Source organism: Puma concolor, chromosome C1, assembly GCF_028749965.1.
Source record: "Puma concolor isolate L17-30 chromosome C1, mPumCon1.1.hap2, whole genome shotgun sequence".
Classification (NCBI taxonomy): Eukaryota; Metazoa; Chordata; class Mammalia; order Carnivora; family Felidae; genus Puma; species Puma concolor.
Window position 1 is genome coordinate 222,647,973 of NC_141674.1, and position 18,560 is coordinate 222,666,532.

General features: G+C 56.8%; 1 protein-coding gene across 5 annotated transcripts in view; it reads right to left on the reverse strand.

Moving 5' to 3' along the window:
* Positions 1-483: 483 nt before the first annotated feature.
* Positions 484-18,560, reverse strand: part of PASK (PAS domain containing serine/threonine kinase) — a 41,278-nt gene continuing 23,201 nt past the window's right edge. For 3 of the 5 annotated variants that reach the window (XM_086720175.1, XM_086720174.1, XM_086720177.1), the window contains exons 11-19: positions 14,016-15,814; positions 12,987-13,168; positions 12,446-12,613; positions 8,734-8,859; positions 8,484-8,618; positions 5,568-5,767; positions 3,440-3,573; positions 1,679-1,825; positions 484-1,074 (exon numbers count right to left, since the gene is read on the reverse strand). In XM_086720175.1, the coding sequence (XP_086576301.1) occupies positions 968-1,074; positions 1,679-1,825; positions 3,440-3,573; positions 5,568-5,767; positions 8,484-8,618; positions 8,734-8,859; positions 12,446-12,613; positions 12,987-13,168; positions 14,016-15,814 (2,998 nt within the window). In that variant the 3' untranslated portion in view covers positions 484-967. Of the gene's footprint in view, positions 1,075-1,678; positions 1,826-3,439; positions 3,574-5,563; positions 5,768-8,483; positions 8,619-8,733; positions 8,860-12,445; positions 12,614-12,986; positions 13,169-14,015; positions 15,815-18,560 lie in introns of those variants that run through there. The other 2 variants (XM_086720176.1, XR_015255673.1) reach the window with 2 other exon arrangements.

Consider the following 18,560-nt stretch of genomic DNA (forward strand, 5'->3'; position numbering starts at 1 on the left):
TCCCCTCCAACACAGATAAAAAAGAAAGGCTGCTTTTCACGTGCTCCGTGAGCATCTGGATTCCGCTCCGAAGGGGGATGGGTCGGAGCCATCGGAGTGTGTGAGAGACATCCCGGCATGTGAACCGGATGGGAAGTAAGACAGACTGGACGCCCCGGCCAAGGTGGGGCCTGGGCTGGACGCAGGCTGTCTGGGGAGTGCTGGCAGGGCGTCTGGGTGGACAGCAGGGCCCAGGTGGGCTGCAGTGCTGGGGGGGGGGGGGTGGAGGGGAGAAAGAAGTGCTTGAGCATCAGTGCCCATCCGGCCTCCTTAGACTGAGCAAGCTGCAGGGCTCCCGGCTCACCCGGGGGAGGCAGCCCCAAACTGACAGAGGCTGAGCCCCTCTCCAGCTGTAGCAAGTGGGTGTGCACAGACATAAAAATAAGGAAAGGAAACGCTTCCCACACTGGCGTTGTGGAAGAATTCAGACAGTCCAAGTCAGGATAATTGTTTACTACAAAATTGCTTTAATTTGGAAAATGTTCAAGAAAATAAGTTAATGAAATAGTCTGGTCAGTTGCTAACCAGTTCTACAAACTCCACACATCCGATGGGCACTTGTCCAGTCAGAGGAGACAAAAACACATGTGTATATACAAAAGCAAAAAGACTAAAAAACTTTATGCCTTTCCGAAGTCCACAAGTGAAAGCCCTTTAACAGTACAAACTCAACCCGGCATTAGAACGCTTTCCCAAGGTCATGACAAAAGTGAATTCCAAGTCTATTTATAAACCTAAAATCTTACAGCATCACTGGCTTTTGTTCTAGCATTTTTTTAATGCTAGAGAGCTTTTAGCATTTTGCATGTGAGCTTTTAGAACGTGAACTGGGCCTAGTTCTTGAGAGTTTACTTTCTCTGAATGGAAGAGGCCCGAAAACAATTCAGTCCCCCAGAGTGATACAGAGGAGCAGGGAGCTGGTGTCCGCTCAGCAGGGGCCGCCCCTAGGGCACAAGGCCCCGCATGGCTCTGGGGCCACTTCCCTCGCGCACCTGCTCTCCATCTCCAGACTCAGCGCCGACAGACCTCCACTTTCTGAAGAAAGAAGAAGACATTGTATCATTCACACAAGATTCTAAGACACTTGCTTCTCGCTGGGAGAATCCCTAGCCGCAGAGACATCAGGGGCCTTCAGAACGGGCCTGGCACTGCCCGAGTCCCGGCCCCTGCCGAGCTGCTGCACGGATTCTAGGCCGGGGGCCGCCAGCTCCAGCTTGGTCCACCCGCTTTGAGCACTGGTGACCAGACGCGCTGGCTGCTGCCCAGCTCTGCAGCCAGAAGCCTTATCTGAAGAGCCAGGGCTCCTGGGTCCCCTCAGAGCATCCCACTCCCACCATCTGCAGCCTTACCCTTTCCTTTAGCTGGCTCAGGCCACCACCAGCCTTTTGCCCCCAATCCTTCTGTGGGCGCCTCCTTGTCAGGGCCTCCCCTGGGTGCTCACCCACCTTCTAAGGCCCCGGTGGTGTTCAGGGGCCTCTGGAACAGAATCAAGCTCCACTTTCTCCACAGGTGACAAACCAGCTACAAGGCCTGACATTTGTGTCCAGGACAGCATGGAGAAGGGATCATCCTCCTCAGACCCAGGAAGGCAGCCTGGGGAACCTCCTTGCCTTCCTGGCACACCGGCCATGCCTCTCACCTGGCTTGTTCACTCGACACACCTCATCCCAGGTGTAGTCAGCAAGGTTCACAGGCTGTGTCACCCAGGGGTCTGTCACCAGCTTCTCCAAGGTGGTGCGCTGCTCGGGGATAGGCTGCAGCAGCCCAGACACGAGGTTCATGAGATCTGGGGACAGAGAGACCCACCCCACGCTTGTGGGTGGATCCAGGCCAGGCTCAAGTAGAATATGTCTCAAAACTACAGGTCCTGGGTGTGCCTGCCAGGAGCACCTCTGAGCCCTGGAACCTCCATTTCTGACAAGAACCTGGGGTCCCTGGCACACGGGCCCAGCTACGCCCCAGACAGGCTGCAGGAGACGCTTGTCCCTCTGAAATGGAAGCATGGAGCTCAGGGTCCCGCCTCGCTCACCTAACCAATGTGCGGAGCTTCGTAAACTCGACCTGTTCTTGGGGCTCTGGCTGTGCAGAGCTTTGAACGACACAGGGTTTGTGGGACAAGAGGAGAGGGACGTGGCCAGAGCAAGCCCTGCGTTGTCTCCCCCCCCCCCCAAAGGAAGCACAGGCTCTGGGAAGAGCCCCAGCCTTGGGTCTGGATTTGGGCCCCATTTCCTGTAAGAACATGGGGTCCCCTCAACCAGGGCTACTCTGGGCCTCACCATCCCAGAGGGTATCGTGAGAACCTGGTGAGTGTGTGGAATAGGCGCTGTGGGTGGAACAGAATGTGCTGCGAGCGGCGTGGTTCGTGGGAATCCGGGACTTCAGCAAAGCTCTAAAGATCCTCCTCCAGGCTGTTAGGGACTCAGTGTCCCCACACCTCCCCCCATCCCTGTCTCCCACTGGGACAGTGTCAGGAGGTGGCGCCCTCGGGAGGTGACGGGGGCGGGGGGTGTTATATGACGTCTTTCATTTGAGTGTGCAGCCCGGTGATAGGGTTAGTGTCCTCGCAAGAAGAGAGACCGAGCGTGGCGTGTGGGCACTCTCTCTCATTGGGAACCGAATCCGCGGGCACCCTGATCTTGGCCTCTCAGCCTCCAGACAGAAATGGATGTCTGTCTGTCGTGTAAGCCCCAATCCGTGGCGTGTTTTCGTGGCGGTGCTGACACTGGCTTCCAACCCAAGCGGAGTTAGGCTGGACCCCAAGCTGGTTCCAAACGGACTCCGTGCACGAGATGTTCATGCTTGTCACCCCGCCACTTGTAAGGATAAACGAGTGCCGTAGAGTCACAGGACGCCAAGCCTGGAAGGGACCCCGGAGCCCACGGGCCAGCAGTGCCCGTGAAACTCTTACCAGCCCCCTCCCTGGGGCTCCTCCGCTTGGGGTGCCAAAGGGGCTGACTCCAGGCACAGGAAGTCATTTCCAGGCCACTGAGCCCACTGGTCCTTCCTCCAAATGCACACAACCCCCTCCCCCCCGTGGCCCCGACAGGAGCCGGAGGTGCGACAGAAACCCGCAGGCTTCCCAACAGCTGCTAGGGGACCGAGTCCCACCACTGCCCCCAAGTGATGAATGTCTGACCCCAGTGCTGACCTTACAGTCACTGCCACAGCCAGGTTCTCAGGCTGCTAGCGTCTGTCTCAGAAGCGGGTCCCCCGGGACCCAAGGGGGATTCTCCTGCACATAATGTTATCATAACGGTTTAGTCATGGTCACGTTACCCTTCTGTCCACATCGGCATTAGAGGCACAGAAAGAGCAATGAGGTTGTCAGCACGGACAAAGGGGCGCTGTGCCCGAGGCAGGGGACTGAGCCGTCTCCGCGGCACCTGCAGCGCAGGCTCACCTTCTGACACCAGGTATGGCGGGTGGATCACGGCCTCCATGGTCTCCTCCAGCTCGCAGAAAGGGTTCTCCTCAAAGATCAGCGTGTACAGCGTGACCCCCAGTGACCACATCTCCAGCTCCGGCCCCTTGTACCTGCAAGGAGGTGGCGGCCACGTTCGGGGCACGCCCGGGCTCAGCCCAGAGCCACAGGACGCCCCCGGCGCGTCCTGCAGCCCTCCTCAACTACGCCCTCAACTCCGGCTCCAGCCGCGCGCTGAGGAGGGAGAGAAAAGCAAACCTTCGTGCTCAGGCAGCTGAGAGATGCCCACTGCCAAACGGGAGGGTGTGCGGCATGTGAGGGTGGAGCACCTCCTGATGGGAGGGCTTCCTGGAGGAGGTGCAGAGAAGGCACAGCAGAATAGAGGCTCTAAGCTGCACGGGAGCAGGAGGAGGGCCAAGGTAACAGCAGCGACCCAGAGGAGGGGGCAGGGGGGGAGGGGGTGGAACAGGGATAGTGCTTTGTCGCCATGTTTCATCATCGTAAGGTCCTAACCTGGCTTCCACTCGTGGGCACCTGTGAGATGCCAACACTCCGCCAGGCATTTTATGGGACCCTGCCCTAAGCCCCACAGCTGGCCCGAGAAGCAGCACCTCCACGTGACACAGAAGGTGGGGAGCTGCCGCCGAGCTGGCCCCAGAGCCGCATGGTCACGGGGGTCTGGCACTCGGGGGCGGTCCGAGAACAGAGACGGAGTCAGTCACACAACGTGGCTGAGAGACACTGGTGAGCGGTAAGAGGGTCCAGGACGTCAGGGCGCCGGAGAGCGAGCTGGGGGGGCCCTGGACGCTGACAGGTGCTGGGAGGACAGACCTCAGGCAAGTGCGGGGTGAGAGACTGCACAAGCCAGAGCGAGGAAAGCAGGTTCGACACTTTTTGTTTTGTGTTGTTTTGCAAAGAAAGATTTCAAGAATACTGGAGACTGAAGACAAAAGTCCAACAGGGTACCACAGGTGACAGCGAACTTTTTCCGTAAAGGGCCAAACACAAACGTTTTCGGCTTGTGGGCCACCCAGCCTCTGTCACCAGCACGACACTCTGCCACAGCAGCGTGAAAGCTGCCACAGACACTGCATAAGCAATAAAAGTCTACGTCTAAAACCCAGTGGCGGGCCGGTTTGGCGGAGAAGGATACAGAGACAATGAGGAAGGAAGCAGAGTCCCTGAGGACGGGATCGAGAATCAGAGCTCAGCAAACCCCTGGTGAGGTGAGACGGGGGAGCATGCAGGAGAGCGCCCGCAGGCCAGAGAGGAGGGCGCAGGGACGGTGCAGGGCCGGGGCTCCCGGAGAAGGCGGGATCGCCCTCGGGCGGGCACTGAGGTGCGGCACCACCCTGTGCTTCCCTGTGGGAGCTTCCCAGCCCGGGTGCAGGGGGTGGGGTGGGGGGCAGACAAACCATAGAGCGCATGCCGTGATCCCACGGACAGGACGTGCAGCCCCCCGCTACAACTCTGACGACCTGGTGGCCACCACAGGACAAGACAGCAGCCAAGAGCACGCTTGGGGGCACCAGGTGCTCAAATTACATCTTCAGAGAAACTCCAAGGCCCTCTTAGACTATCCCCCTTCAATCTTCCCTCTGGTCTGGTGGCTCTGAGTGTGCCGGATGACAGGGGAAGGGCTTAGTGAGCACTGGCTGGAGCCCCCTGTGGCCCGCAGGCTCCGGGGCAGGAGCAGGAGGCCTGGCCAGGCCCCAGGCCACTCGGTCCTCTGCACCAGTACATCCCATTGCTCGATCCCCAACAGTGGTTACTAGAATAGCTGTTATTCCTGTTGTCACAAGGAATAAACCCAACTGAGGAGAGACCCTCTTCATTCTTATGCTTATCTTGATCTTTCATGTTTTCTAAAACTCCAGACCTACACACAAGTTGAGAAAAGACCACAACAGATCCTGCAGCCACCGCCCAGCATCCCGTAACCAGCCTTACTTTGCCTGCCTGCCCACAGACAACAAAACGCTCATAATGAGTCGGCGGCCCTGTCACCAAGAGGCACAAACTGAAACAGTTTCCCACCTAAACTCCCGCGGGTGGCAGGGCCCCGACGGAAGGCGCAAGGCCCAGCTGCCGTGCAGCTCGTACGTACGGGTTTCCCAGGAGCACCTCGGGCGCACAGTACTCGATGGTCCCACAGAACGTGTGAAACAGCCTGCCCTTCTCCAGGTAGGCAGCCGAGCCGAAGTCGATCAGCTTGATGGTAAAGTCCTCCGCAATCACGATGTTCTCGTCCTTGATGTCCCGGTGAATGATGCTCTTGGAGCGCAGGTAGGCCACTGCCGACACCAGCTGCAATGGGGGCCACAGGGACTTTTTAAAAAAGCAAGTCAAGTAAAACATGCATTTAAAATAAGGATTAACCGCAAAGAAAGAAACAGTAACGAAGCTAAGAGCCTATTGTCTGGTTTATCACGCGTGGGTGACAAGAAAGAAGGCTGGATGCTGCAGACGCCGCCCAGCTCAGCATAGGCAAAGCAGGTCCAGGTGGGGTGCTTGGCGTGGCCGGCCTGTCCCACCGCTGGCAGGAGCACCAGCACCTGATTCTTCTTTAAAATTTCGGAGCGCCTGGGTGGCTCAGCTGGTTAAGCGTCCGACTTCGGCTCAGGTCATGATCTCACAGTTCATGAGTTCGAGCCCCACATCGGACTCTGCGCTGACAGCTCAGAACCTGGAGCCTGCTTCAGATACTGTGTGTGTGTCTCTCTCTCTCTGCCCCTCCCCCAGTTGTGCTCTGTTCTCTCTCTCTCTCAAAAATAAATGTTAAAAAAAATTAAAAAGCAGGCGCCTGGGTAGCTCAGTCAGTTGAGCATCTGACTTCGGCTCAGGTCATGATCTCACGGCTCATGAGCTCGAGCCCTGCATCGGGCTCTGTGCTGACAGCTCAGAGCCTGGAGCCTGCTTCTGATTCTGTGTCTCCTTCTCTCTCTGCCCCTCCCCCACTCATGCTCTGTTTCTCAGGCTCTCAAAAATAAAATATAAAAACGTTAAAAAAAAGTTAAAAAAAATAAATGAAAAAAATAAAATTTCATTATTATTATTTGTGATAAGGACACTCAACATAAGATCTACACTAAGCCAATTTCTGAGCCTGCACTACAGTATTATTAGCTATGAAACAGGACTTAGTCATCTTGTGTAGCTGACACTTTGTGCCCCCACCAGACAAACACTGATTCTCAAGTTCTCGCCACGCGGAGAAGCCTTCCCAGCAGACATTCACTCACCCCTCAATACACATCGTGACAATCTCAGGAGGAAAGACAGACCACAAGCAGAAGCTACAAAGACGCACGGTGGGCACCTTACTGAGGGTGGTCTGGGCGTTCAACGGGAGGGGGCCCTGGAGAAAGACGGAGTCTGACACCGTCGGTTCACGGGGAAGGAAAGGACCCTGCCCAGAGTTCATGCAGTGCATGGGGGCAGAGCTGGGAGTGGAGGCCAAGTCTCCAAAGTCCTACTTCTGGGCTCTAGCAGCTTCTCAGAGAGCAGCACCGAGCATCAGCCACACTGCGTGGGGCTCTCACGGAGGCAGACGTAAAGTAAGTCCACTGGAAGTGGGCTTCATTCCAACAGGCCTCATGCAATAGTTCCCGCTCTGAAAGGGTACGGTTGTGACAATATACTGTAGGTCCTCCCTCCCCTTCGCTGCATAGGAGAGCTGGCCGCTGAGTGGGCCCTTGGTGGATTTGGAACTGAGAAGCAATTCACTGATAACTGGCACTCTACATACCTACGCTAATATATAATGGTATTTCTCTATAAAATCATGAATCCATACGCACATACATATGTAGCACTTACACATGTAAATTTACAGAAGGGCTATAGATACTTCTTGAAAAATTATAAAGTAGAGGACACTATATTTACCTATGTCAGTTGCCCCAGAATTAACAACTGAGAGACACCAGCTATTAACAAGTGACTCCTGTTGTCATAGGACTGCCTGCCATGAAGATCTCAAAAACAAATCTTCGCTATGCGTTAAGGTAGATGGGTATGTAATCTTGCAAAACAGGAAGAGGGAAAAAGGGGACGACGGTCTTTGAGCAGAATCATGATGCCTGAAATTTATAAGTAGGTGCCTGAGAAAGTTAATTTCAGAAATCCAATAGCTTCTGGGATTTTATAGCTCTGGGTACAAAATGTCAATTTATGGAAGCTGTCATGAGAAATTAAGTCATCACCAGGAAACAATCAGAGAGCAAACCTGGGACTTGTTCACTCCCCTCTGCCCCCGGCCTTCCAGATTATTTCTCCACTCTTTCCAGGGTGCTTGGAACAGTCTAAAATGAAATCACCACCGTCTCCTCAAAACAAGAATTACTGTCTCCTCTCCACCCCCTCCCCAACCTCTCAATCTCCCAGCATGCCTTTCTATTTCGCTGATCAGTCTCCTATTCCAATAAAAGAATAAACGGACAAGATCAATACATAAACAGATATAAAGAGACCAAGACAAATACTGTAAAATGAGATTGCTAGAATCTCAACCTTTACTGATTACTTTAACTGACTGGACAGCTACTATTTATCGAGCATTTACAATGTGCGGGACACCGTGCCGCACAAGTGCCTTAGAGGCTCTGATCTAACCCTCTTAGCCTTCCCGCGCCAGCACTATCATGATCCCTGCTGCACAGATTAGCAATGCTTTCCTGCTGGGAGACGAGGATTCAGATCAGAGGCGCAGGCCTCAAACCTTAATCCAAAAGCCTTGCTGGCCAAGTTTTGCAATTGGCATGGGTACTGTAGGAATATTTCTGGCTAAGTTTGCAATTGGCATGGGTGCTGTAGGAATATAAATAAGCTTCCATCTCCGAATGGTCCAGGACGGCATCTGGCCTCCAATGTATATCTTATTATGTATCTTACTCCGTCAAATCCAAAATCTAAAGGCTAGACCCCAGCTTGTGAGAGAAGTGCGTGTGAAGCCACATCTGCGCGGCCTCAGAGCCCCGTGCCCAAGCCCGTCACCTCCCCAGCACGGCGCCAGCCTGCTCACCTGTCGGAAGATGTAGCTCGCCAGGGGCTCGTCTAGGCCGGGGTGGCGGTCGATGAACGCAAAGAGGTCCAGGCCGGAGCCGTGCTTCTCCATCACCAGCTGAAAGAACTCTTGGTTTTCAAATACATCCACCACCTGCAAAAACACAAAGTCAGGTCTGGGCCTGCCGAGACACCTTCAAGACCACGTATTTAAGAGCTTCTCCCACAAGCAATGTCGGGACACCGCTAAGTGAGAAACAGCACTCCACCTTGATGATGTTGGCGTGCTCCACCCTGGACAGAATCGCAATCTCCAAAGTAACTTTTCCAAGTTTGGGATCCTCAATCCAACAATCCTCCAACACCTTCTCCTTCTTAATAAACTTCACCACCACCTGCAAGGAAGACAGAGGGGAGAAGTGACCGCCAGCGTGCCTCTGCGTCCCCTCAAGCCTGGTGCCCACTGCTGCATCGCAGTGCAGGGGAGGGTAACCTCCACGCGTACCTCCCCTGAATCCAGGGACGGGAGAGAGGAACCTAGTAGTGACCCCCGCCTGGCACGAGGAACACACAGGCACACCAGCAGCTGGCCAGCAGGGCTGAGGACACCTGCCCACTTAAAGTGGATGCGAGGACATGATGGAGGGGCCAGGAGCTGAGGAGCCACAGCCTGGGCCAGAGACCTTGCAGCAGGTACCCCTCAGAGGCCCCAGCACCCCCATTTCTCAAGTGAGGACAGGTGCCCTGACCCAGGAGACGAACGAGGAGGCCTGAGGACTGGGAACACAAAGGCCACCACTCACATCAGCTGGAGCCCAGTGGAGTCCAGCAAGCCTGACGGACACAGGCCAACACAAGAGAAACAGCATCACTGCCCAGGACGATGGCAAAGGTCACGGGGAGGAGACGAGCACTGTGCCGGTGAGGGCCGGGCGCGTGGCCGAGGGGCCAAGCGGAGAGCAGAGACGGCCGGCAGGAGACCCCACAAGATGGCCCCCGAGCCCCACCCCACCGGCTCATCGGCTGCGGGGGGCACGGCCAACACACAGCGTGCCCAGTGCACCGGGCGAGCAGGGAAGCAGGTAGGGAGGCTCCCCGAGAAGGGACAGCTGAGGGGACCCGCCGGAGGGGCAGCGAGCGGGAGAGGAACACGCAGAGGCAGGAGGAACAGCAAGGAGCACGTGGAGCACCCGGTCAGCCCTCACGTGACCTCGAGGAAAAGGTGATGGGTTAGTGCTGGCCATCAGTGGTGACAAGTGGTCAGATCCTAAGGATCCTGTGGAGAGAGGGCCCCGTGATTCGATAGGCTGGAGGAGACACGTGAGGGAAGGCAAGAAAATGAGGGAAGCAAGGCTGAAGCCCTGTGCACCCAGGGGCACGGCCAGCGGGGGTGGGGGAGCACGCAGAGGCTGTGGCCGTCCCACCACAGGGTTCGAGCAAACCAGCAGGAAGCCTGCTGCCACGGGCTGCAACACACACCTGAGAAGGGGTTCAGGGGAAAGTACAGAGCGAGAAAGAAGGAAAAGAAAGAATTAACAGAACAAAAGAATACATTCTCTTAAGGTAAAGAAAGCTTTACACATTTAGATCAAAGTCTCACCAAGCATCAAGCAAGAATAAACAACACACATGCACGCGTGCACACGCACACACACACACGCAGAAATACATCCTGGTGAAACGTATGAAGTCCAAAGATCAAAAGAAAAAATTCCGGGGGCGCCTGGGTAGCTCCGTTAAGCACCTGACTCTTGGTTTCAGCTCAGGCCATGATCTAAGTTCAAGCCCCACGTCGGGCTCTGTGCTGTCGGGCTCTGTGCTGACAGGCTCCAGCACGGAGCCTGCTTGGGATTCTCTCTCCCTCTCTCTCTGCCCCTCTCCTGCTCGCTCACGTGCTCTTTCTCTCTCTCTCAAAATAAGTAAACTTCAAAGAGAATTTTTAAGTAAATTAAAAAAATCAGAAAGGAAAAACATCAGATGGCTCTTCAAATAAATGCTAGATGACAGCAGACGTGGGCTCACACGTTCGGAGAGGAATAGGGAGGGCGCATTGCCACTGAAATGGAAGGGAAACAAATCAGAAAACATGTAAGAACTCAAAGTGTCCTTCCTAGGAAATTAGTAACGCACATTCCAGCAAAAGAAAACTAGGCACAAGAAAGAGAAGAGACTGGATATAGAAATGACACCAATTTAAGAAAAGGAGGACAGGATTTGCACATGGAAAACCACGGCATGCGGCTGAAAGAAACATGCTGGTCTGAACACGCGGAGAGACACCGCAGGTCCTGGGTCACAAGAGTCACTGTGTAGGGATGGCAGTCCTCCCATCCTGTCCCGTGGACTGAGACTGCAGAGCAGCGCTTGGCCCTCGAACGGGCACCTCACCCGTGCAGGGCTGTTTTCTGATTGGCTGCTTTCCTTCATCGTTTGCTGGCCTAGTAATATTTAGGCTGACATCTGTGTTCTGAAAGGTGAAACTACTCATGTGTTTCTTTTCAAACCAAGAGAAGGACTCTCGGCAGCTTCTTTCCTCTTCCTTTAGGCAGAGCGGTCCAAAGAAAGCCCTGTGGTCTGTCGGGTCGCCGACCCAACCAAGAGCGAGACCCGCCTCACAAGGACTAGACAATGAAGCCCCTGCAAACACAGGTGGCAAGAGCGGCCCGCGCCACCACCAACCGCTCTGCAGGGGCCTTGTCACTCAGTAATGGCTCCACGAGACACCTCCAATCCGATAAGCTAGAAATACAGCACAATTAACTCCCAGAAGGTACAAGAAGACAAGTTCAAAGAAAACAAAACAAATATCTGGTTAACAAAACAGACACTTCTTTGGCAAGTCTCGCAAAGACGAGAGAGGGCAAACACAAGAACTAGGATGGCCGAGCGAGCAGACGCAGCTGCACGTCACCTGCACACGGATTTGCACACGGAAAACCACAGCATGCGGCTGAAAGAAACATGCAGGTCTGAACAGGCGGACAGACACCGCGCTGACACGAAAGCGCTAACTCCACAGGCCTCGCGTCACGCTGATGTCAGAAGAGAGGGAAAACTCATGGATGGAATATAAATGAAAAAGAATCCCAAGTAGCACTATCAGCAAGCCAAATTCAGCAATACGATAAGAGAATATTGTAACAGAACCAAGGGCTGATTCTGGAAAACACAAGCTGATCGGTGTTACTGACCAGAGAAACCAAGGGTGTGATCGTGTCAGCCACTCACTACCAGACAGAACTCAGCACTCGTTCTTCAAGCCAAGTCTCAGCGAGCTGCAAACAAATGAAACACCCTCCCCAGAAGGATCCATCGAGAAGGGAACGGAGCGGCTGCGATGGCAGGGACGCAGCAAGCGGCTGCCTGCTCCTGAGCTGCTCACCTGGAGCTCTGGGGGACCCACGAAAACACGTCAGGACTGCAAGGGTCTCGCACAGACACACAATGTGTCAACCCCAACACGTGCTGGTAACAGCCAACAGGTCAAAGGACCCCGAGTACACAGTCTCCCAGAAACCAGTAGGTGGCACGGGGACACCTGGGCAGTGTCACGGTGTTCACAGGGACAGGCAGTACAGTCACCATGTCGATTCCCTCAAATCACAAAACGCTGGGCAGCTACACCCGCAGTCTCAACAGGATGTGGGAGGAGGGGCAGCGAGGCCTCGGCTCAGGTGGACGAGGAATAAGTAAGAATGGCCACGCCCACTGAGACCACAGAAGGAAGCCTGGCGTGTCCCAACCTGAAAATCAATAGACATCAGCCCCCGAGGGAGAGGCACTCGAGAAGCCCACATGGCCCCGAAGCGGCGGGCAGGATTGCCAAGGGGGGAATGTGTGCGCTGCCTCGGGTGCCCTCCGGGCCAGCCGGTGTGCTCAGTGCTTTCCACGGAGGACGCCTCCTGCCCCGTGCCACGGCACTGAGGCCACGGACGCACCGGAGCGGCCCCGTTGCTGCGCACGGCCCAGGAGCCACAGTACCTCCTTATTCTCCTCTCTGTCCACCGCGGTCCACACGAAGCCGAAGGCCCCGCTGCCCAGTGGGCTCAGCGTGCTGTACTTGCGGGAGTACGCGCCCTCGCAGGCGGCCAGCCCCTCCACCTCCAGAGCCGTCGGAGGCTCCTCAAACCAGGGCTTGCTCCTGAGCATCTGTGAATGAAATGGGACGCCCGAGGGGCCACGTGTGACCAGCAGCAGGCAGGCTCGCGTCATCCGGTCCCCTGTCCCCCCTCCTCCCGTGTCCTGGGGGTATCTGGCCTGAGAAGTGCCCTCCCGGTTAGCCCAGATGGGCACACACACCCGAGCGTGTTTATACCCCGCCCTGCACACGGGGCAAACTCAGGTCTAAGATTCCACATCTGGCTTCCAACTTACCCACGAACTTAGAAGATAGGCCCAAAAAGGCACAACTGGACCTCCCTCCCGTCGCAGAGGAAGCAGAGAGAAAGAGAGAAAAGCCGGGCAGCACCGGTTCCCACACCACGCGGCGGGTGCAAGGTGGGAGCTGACCGCAGACACCCACCTCCCCTGTGCTGGGTCCAGAAAGCTCGCACATGGAGTGGCTGGAGCTGGGCAGGCTGGCCAGGAGCAGGCGGGTCCGCGCGGCCGAGTCCCGGTGGCTGCGTAGCAGGTCTTTCACGAGCCAGCAGCAGAACAGGGTCGCGGAGCCCTGGAGCTCCACCCGCTTCACCTCAAACTGCACACCTGGAGGGGAGGGAGGGTCACCACGACAGCTCCACCGTGCACCGGGCGGGGCGGGCAGGGGCACCCACACTCGGAGGACGGGGGAAGCCTGGAGACAGCTGCCAGGAATGTGAGCGGCCTCAGTGGAACGCGTACGTGCCTATGGCGGTTCCTGCAACCACACGTGCGCGTACGTACAAAGCCCACATGGTTTGGATACACGTCTGTGCATTTTTGCACGGCCTCCAAGGTACACGCCAAAACAAACGGGGTCATCTTGGGGGAGGCATTTACAGGTGGCTTTATTTTCTTTTTGTTTGTGTTTTCTAGTACATCTACAGATAACACATATTTCTTGTAGAACCTTTTTAAGGTTAGGGAAAAAGCCTTAGTAATCGACACTGTGAAGCCAGCAGTAAGGAAACAACTGGTGAAAAAGATGTGGATCTGCTAAGAAATCAGGAGATAATGTGCTAAGAAATCACGAACATAATCGACTCCCAGGGGCAAGTGAAGGGGCCCGACAAGAACATTGCCTCCTAGCGCACAGCGCGTCAGGCGCCAGAGCCCCAGTGGCACACGCGGGGCCACAGAGCACCTCGCTGCCCAGGGTGACCATGGAGGTCGGGGCCGGCAGAACCCATCCCCTGGTGCACGGAGCAGCTCCCAGGAAGGGACCGCAGGCTCCACCCTTCCCTAGCACGTGCACTCGTCACCCTACTTTTCAAGAGATAAGCTCTCACTGCAGATCCTTTAGCGCATCATTTCTGCCCAAACTATTCAGGGGGTGCAGCCACGTCAGACTCTGGGACGAGGAAGTCCCTGCACCAGCCACGCTGTGCTCCCACAGCAGCCGCCCGCCACATACTCAGCCACGAGCCGTCTCGGTGGTAACAGCTGCCGGAATAGGTGCCCTCCTGGATCTCATGCTGCGGAGGGGCCCCGGGCATCGCCGGGCTATCCCCTTTCACAGGCGTGGAGGTGACCTGGAAGCTCAGCCTGGGCTCCTCCAACGGGCACACCTCCACGGAGCCAGCTCCCGGCGTGGGAAGGACGCAGGTTGGGTTCTCTCTGCCACTCACTTTGTAGGGTCCTGAGGACACCACACGGGTCTCAGAGGGCTCGGCTGGGCCGCGCCCCAGACAGCTCTCGCGAGGCTGAACTTCACCAAGATGCAAGCAGGTGCCCGTCAGGAGCAACAGCTCTCTGTCGTCCAGAATTTGTGACCCGGGCCCGTGCGGACCACTCAGGTCTGCGTCAGAGCCCGCCAGCGAAGGAGAGGCCATCTCCACAAGCTCCAACGTGGTACAGGAACGGTTCGAGAACATTCGGTCTGTCCGTTCACTGAAAAAGAGTTCCTTGAGATTCCAGGAAAATGAATTCCCATCGGCCTCCCGGGCCTGCACTGCATCCAGGACCCCGGGGAGGTCTGTGGCCAGTGCGTAGTAAGCCGCGGAGCTGCCCACACGGCTGCGCGGGCCTCCACCTCCCGGGTCACACAGCGACACAGGGGCAGAGAATAGGGGGTGCTCTGTGTAAGAGACGCCCGGTGGCCCCACGACGCTCCACTTGGACAGCTGCTCCTTAATTAGGCAAGTCTGCAGCTCATCTCGGTCACTCTCCCCTGCCCACGGCTCATCTAGCACAGGCTTCCAGAATGAGGGTGGCGCTGCCCTGGGGGGGCTTCCGGGCTGCGTGTTCTGCTCACCCCCATACCTGGGGTAGCACGGCAGGAGGCGCTGTCCCGCCGGCTGGCCTGCAGCATGGGGCACGGGCATGACAGAACCAGCCCGATGGTTTGAACCACCGGCACTGCTCACACCTGCCCCCTCCAGCTGTGCCTCCTGGTGCGGGCCACACACCCCAGGGTTTCTGCTCCCACCCTCTGCTGGAGCCGGGCCTTCAGAGTCTTCACGTGAAGCAAACGTCCACGTGTCCCTGGGGCCAGACCCACTTTTTCCCTCAAGGTCCCGTATGAGGCTCTCTGGGGCTGCACGCTCCTCCTTCTCCAAGACAGTGTCCTGCTGGGCCTCGGGTAAGGACCACTGGCTATGCGCTGGCGGGCATCCTTCTGGGAGGTTCCGCTGGTCCTTGGACAATGAGTACTCCTGGGTTGTCGGGCTTCTTTCCAGGGTGTTCTGCTGGTCCTTGGACAATGACTTTTCTCTGAGGGCTGCCAGGCTTCCTTCTGGAGTGTTCTGCTGCTGGCCCTCAGGAAATAACCACTTACTGAAGGCTAGTGAGCTTCCTTCTGGGATGTTTCGCTGGTCCTCAGGCAAGGACTTTTCCTGGCATGGTGGGCATCCTTCTGGGATGTTCCGCTGGTCCTCAGGCAATGAGTATTCCTGGGATGGTGGGCATCCTTCTGGGATGTTCCGCCGGTCCTCAGGCAATGACTGTTCCTGGGATGGTGGGCATCCTTCTGGGATCTTCTGCTGGTCCTCAGGCAGTGACTGTTCCTGGGATGGTGGGCATCCTCCTGGGATGTTCCACTGGCCCTCAGACAATGACTGTTCCTGGGATGGTGAGCATCCTTCTGGGATGTTCCGCCGGTCCTCAGGCAATGACTGTTCCTGGGATGGTGGGCATCCTTCTGGGATGTTCTGCTGGTCCTTGGGCGATGACCATTCCTGGGCTGGCAGGCTTCCTTCTGGGATGTTTTCCCCTCTGAGGATTGTAACACGGATGATGTAATTACTTAAGAGCCACAGAAGAACCAAAAGTAAAGACCACACGGATCCTCCTCTATTAAAGACAAGTATAAAGCAGTCACCACCATAAGCTATGAGCAGCTCATGTATTCTCTAGATAAATCCTCATTTAACAACGATTTAGCAAAGACAGCCCTGAACACCCAGGACCCTACGTTCAGGGCTCCGGTCAGCATCGTCGCTTCGCAGGGAGGGAGCCTCCCTGTAGCCGTGCAGCCCTGTACGATGTTGACCTGTGATCGGCTACAAATGCTATCAGATGTCACAGCCAAAGACAGACAGCTCTGAGAGGCTGGCACAAGGAGGGGCCGTGAGAGCAGGGCCTCACAGGGGTGGGAAGAGCTGGGACACAAGCCCAGGAACTTCGCATGGAGGCCACCGAGGGAGGGGCCGCCTCCAGGCAGGGGGGCGATCACAGAGCCAAAGGCCCCAGGTGAGGACCCCCGCCCCCACAGCTGGCCTGGCCACTGTGGCCCCACGTGACAGATGACGCTGAGCTCCTGCCCGGGGCCAGCCGAAGCCTGACGCCAGCACCAAGACGCACAGAAGGTGGCCGTGGCCGGCCTCGCTGGGGCGTGTGCGCCGGTGATCTGGCAAGCGTCACCACAGAGGTTTGTAAAGAGGCACAGGTTAGGAAGGAACCAACAGAAAAGGGCAGGTCCCACAGAGGAGGGAACCGTGAGTGGGGTTCTGGGAACAGCAGCAGTTTTCTGGGGAAAACGAGGGCACGGGCAAGGGTGTGTAGAGGCCACGCAAAAATCATCTGCGTCTCTGGCTGTATCTCTCTATCTCTGTCCATTCACCCAGGTCAAGAGACCAGCCTGGAGCTGGCCCCCAGGAATCGGCACGTCCTCTGCAAGGTCCAAAAAGGAGGCAGAAGGTCTCAATCCCCTTTCCAAGCAGTGCGGGCACCCTCGGAGGGCACGCGGGGTCAGGCCCCAGGGCAGGGTGGGGCACCCTCCCATGTGGGCACGCGGGGCGAGGCCAGGGGCAGCACTGTACCCGCGTCCACCACCACAGCTCCCGGCAGCCAGGTTTCATAGTGTCACTGCATTCCAGCCAGGGTAAACTGAGGAAGTGACAAGGAGGCTTCCGGGGGAGCCTTTAAGTACAGAGAGGCTCCCGTCCCCCTCCCACCTCCCCTCCACCCCGCTGCCCCAGCTGGCACACGGCAGGGCCCGCACCGGTGCCTCCGGGTGGCTCACGCAGGGTCACAGGCTGGTCTCCAACACAACAATCCACTTGGTTGGGTTAGCACCTGCCTCCGGGGCTCCTGGGAGAGCTGGGAGAATGAGGAGCAGGCACGACCCTTGGTCCCCGGCACCGAACACTCCCAAAGTCATGCTGCAAACCTGCCTTCCCACTTCCCAGTCTCACCGTGTTTGCTGATTTAGCCCATTTTCTGCTACAAAGTATTTCTTAGGGATGATCCTTCAAGTCTTTTGCGATGCTTATTTATGGAGTGAGTGATGAGTGACTGAGGGAGCGATGAAGGAGTGAATGAAGGAGGGAGCAAGGGAAGGAGTATGGGAGGGAGGAAAGGAGGGAGGGAGAGAGGAAGGAAGGAAGAAAGGAGTGAAAGGAAGGAAGGAAGGAGGGAAGGAAGGAGGGAAGGAAGGAGGGAAGGAAGGAAGGAAGGAAGGAAGGAAGGAAGGAAGGAAGGAGGGAGGGAGGGAAGGGAGGGAGGAAGGGAGGAAGGAGGGAGTAAAGGAGGGAGGGAAGGAGGGAAGGAGAGAGGGAAGGAGAAAGGGGGGAAGGAGGGAGGGAGGGAAGGAGGGAAGAAAGGAGGGAGGGAGGGAGGGAGGAATGAGTGAAGAAAGGAAAGAAGGAGTGAAGGAAGGAGGGAAGGAAGGAGGGAGGGAGGAAGGAAGGAGAAAAGGAAGGAGGAAGGGAGGGAGGGAGGAAGGGAGGGAGGGAGGAGGGAAGGAGGAAGGGAGGGAGGAAGGAGGGAAGGAGGGAAGGAGGGAAGGAGGGAGAGAGGGAGAAAGGAGGGAGGAAGGAAGGGAGGAAGGAAGGAGGGAGGGAAGGAAGGAGGGAGAGAGGAAGAAGGGAGGGAGGGAGGGAGGAAGGAGTGAAGAAAGGAGGGAAGGAGTGAAGGAAGGAGGGAGGGAGGAAGGAGGGAAGGAGGGAGAGAAGGAGGGAGGGAAGGAGGGAGGGAAGGAGGGAAGGAGGGAGGGAGGAAAAAGGGAGGGAGGAAGGAAGGAAGGAGAGAAGGAGGGAAGGAAGGAGGGAGTGAGGGAGGGAGGGACGGAGGAAGGAGGGAGGGAGGGAGGAAGGAGTGAAGAAAGGAGGGAAGGAGTGAAGAAAGGAGGGAAGGAAGGAAGGAGGGCGGGCAGAAGGAGGGTAGGAGGGAGGGAGTGAAGGAAGGAGGGATGGAAAGAGGGAAGGGGGAAGGAGGGAGGGAGGGAAGGAAGGAGGGAGGGAGGGAAGGAAGGAGGGAGGGAGGGAGGGAAGGAAGGAGGGAGGGAGGGAAGGAAGGAGGGAGGGAGGGAGGGAGGGAAGGAAGGAGGGAGGGAGGGAAGAAGGGAAGGAGGGAGGGAGGGAGGGAAGGAAGGAGGGAGGGAGGGAGGGAGGGAGGGAGGGAGGGAGGGAGGGAAGGAAGAAGAGAAGGAAGGAAGGAAGAAAGGAAGGAAGGAAGGAAGGAAGGAAGGAAGCAAGCAAGCAAGCAAGCAAGCAAGCCAGGGGCAGTGACAAGGACAAGC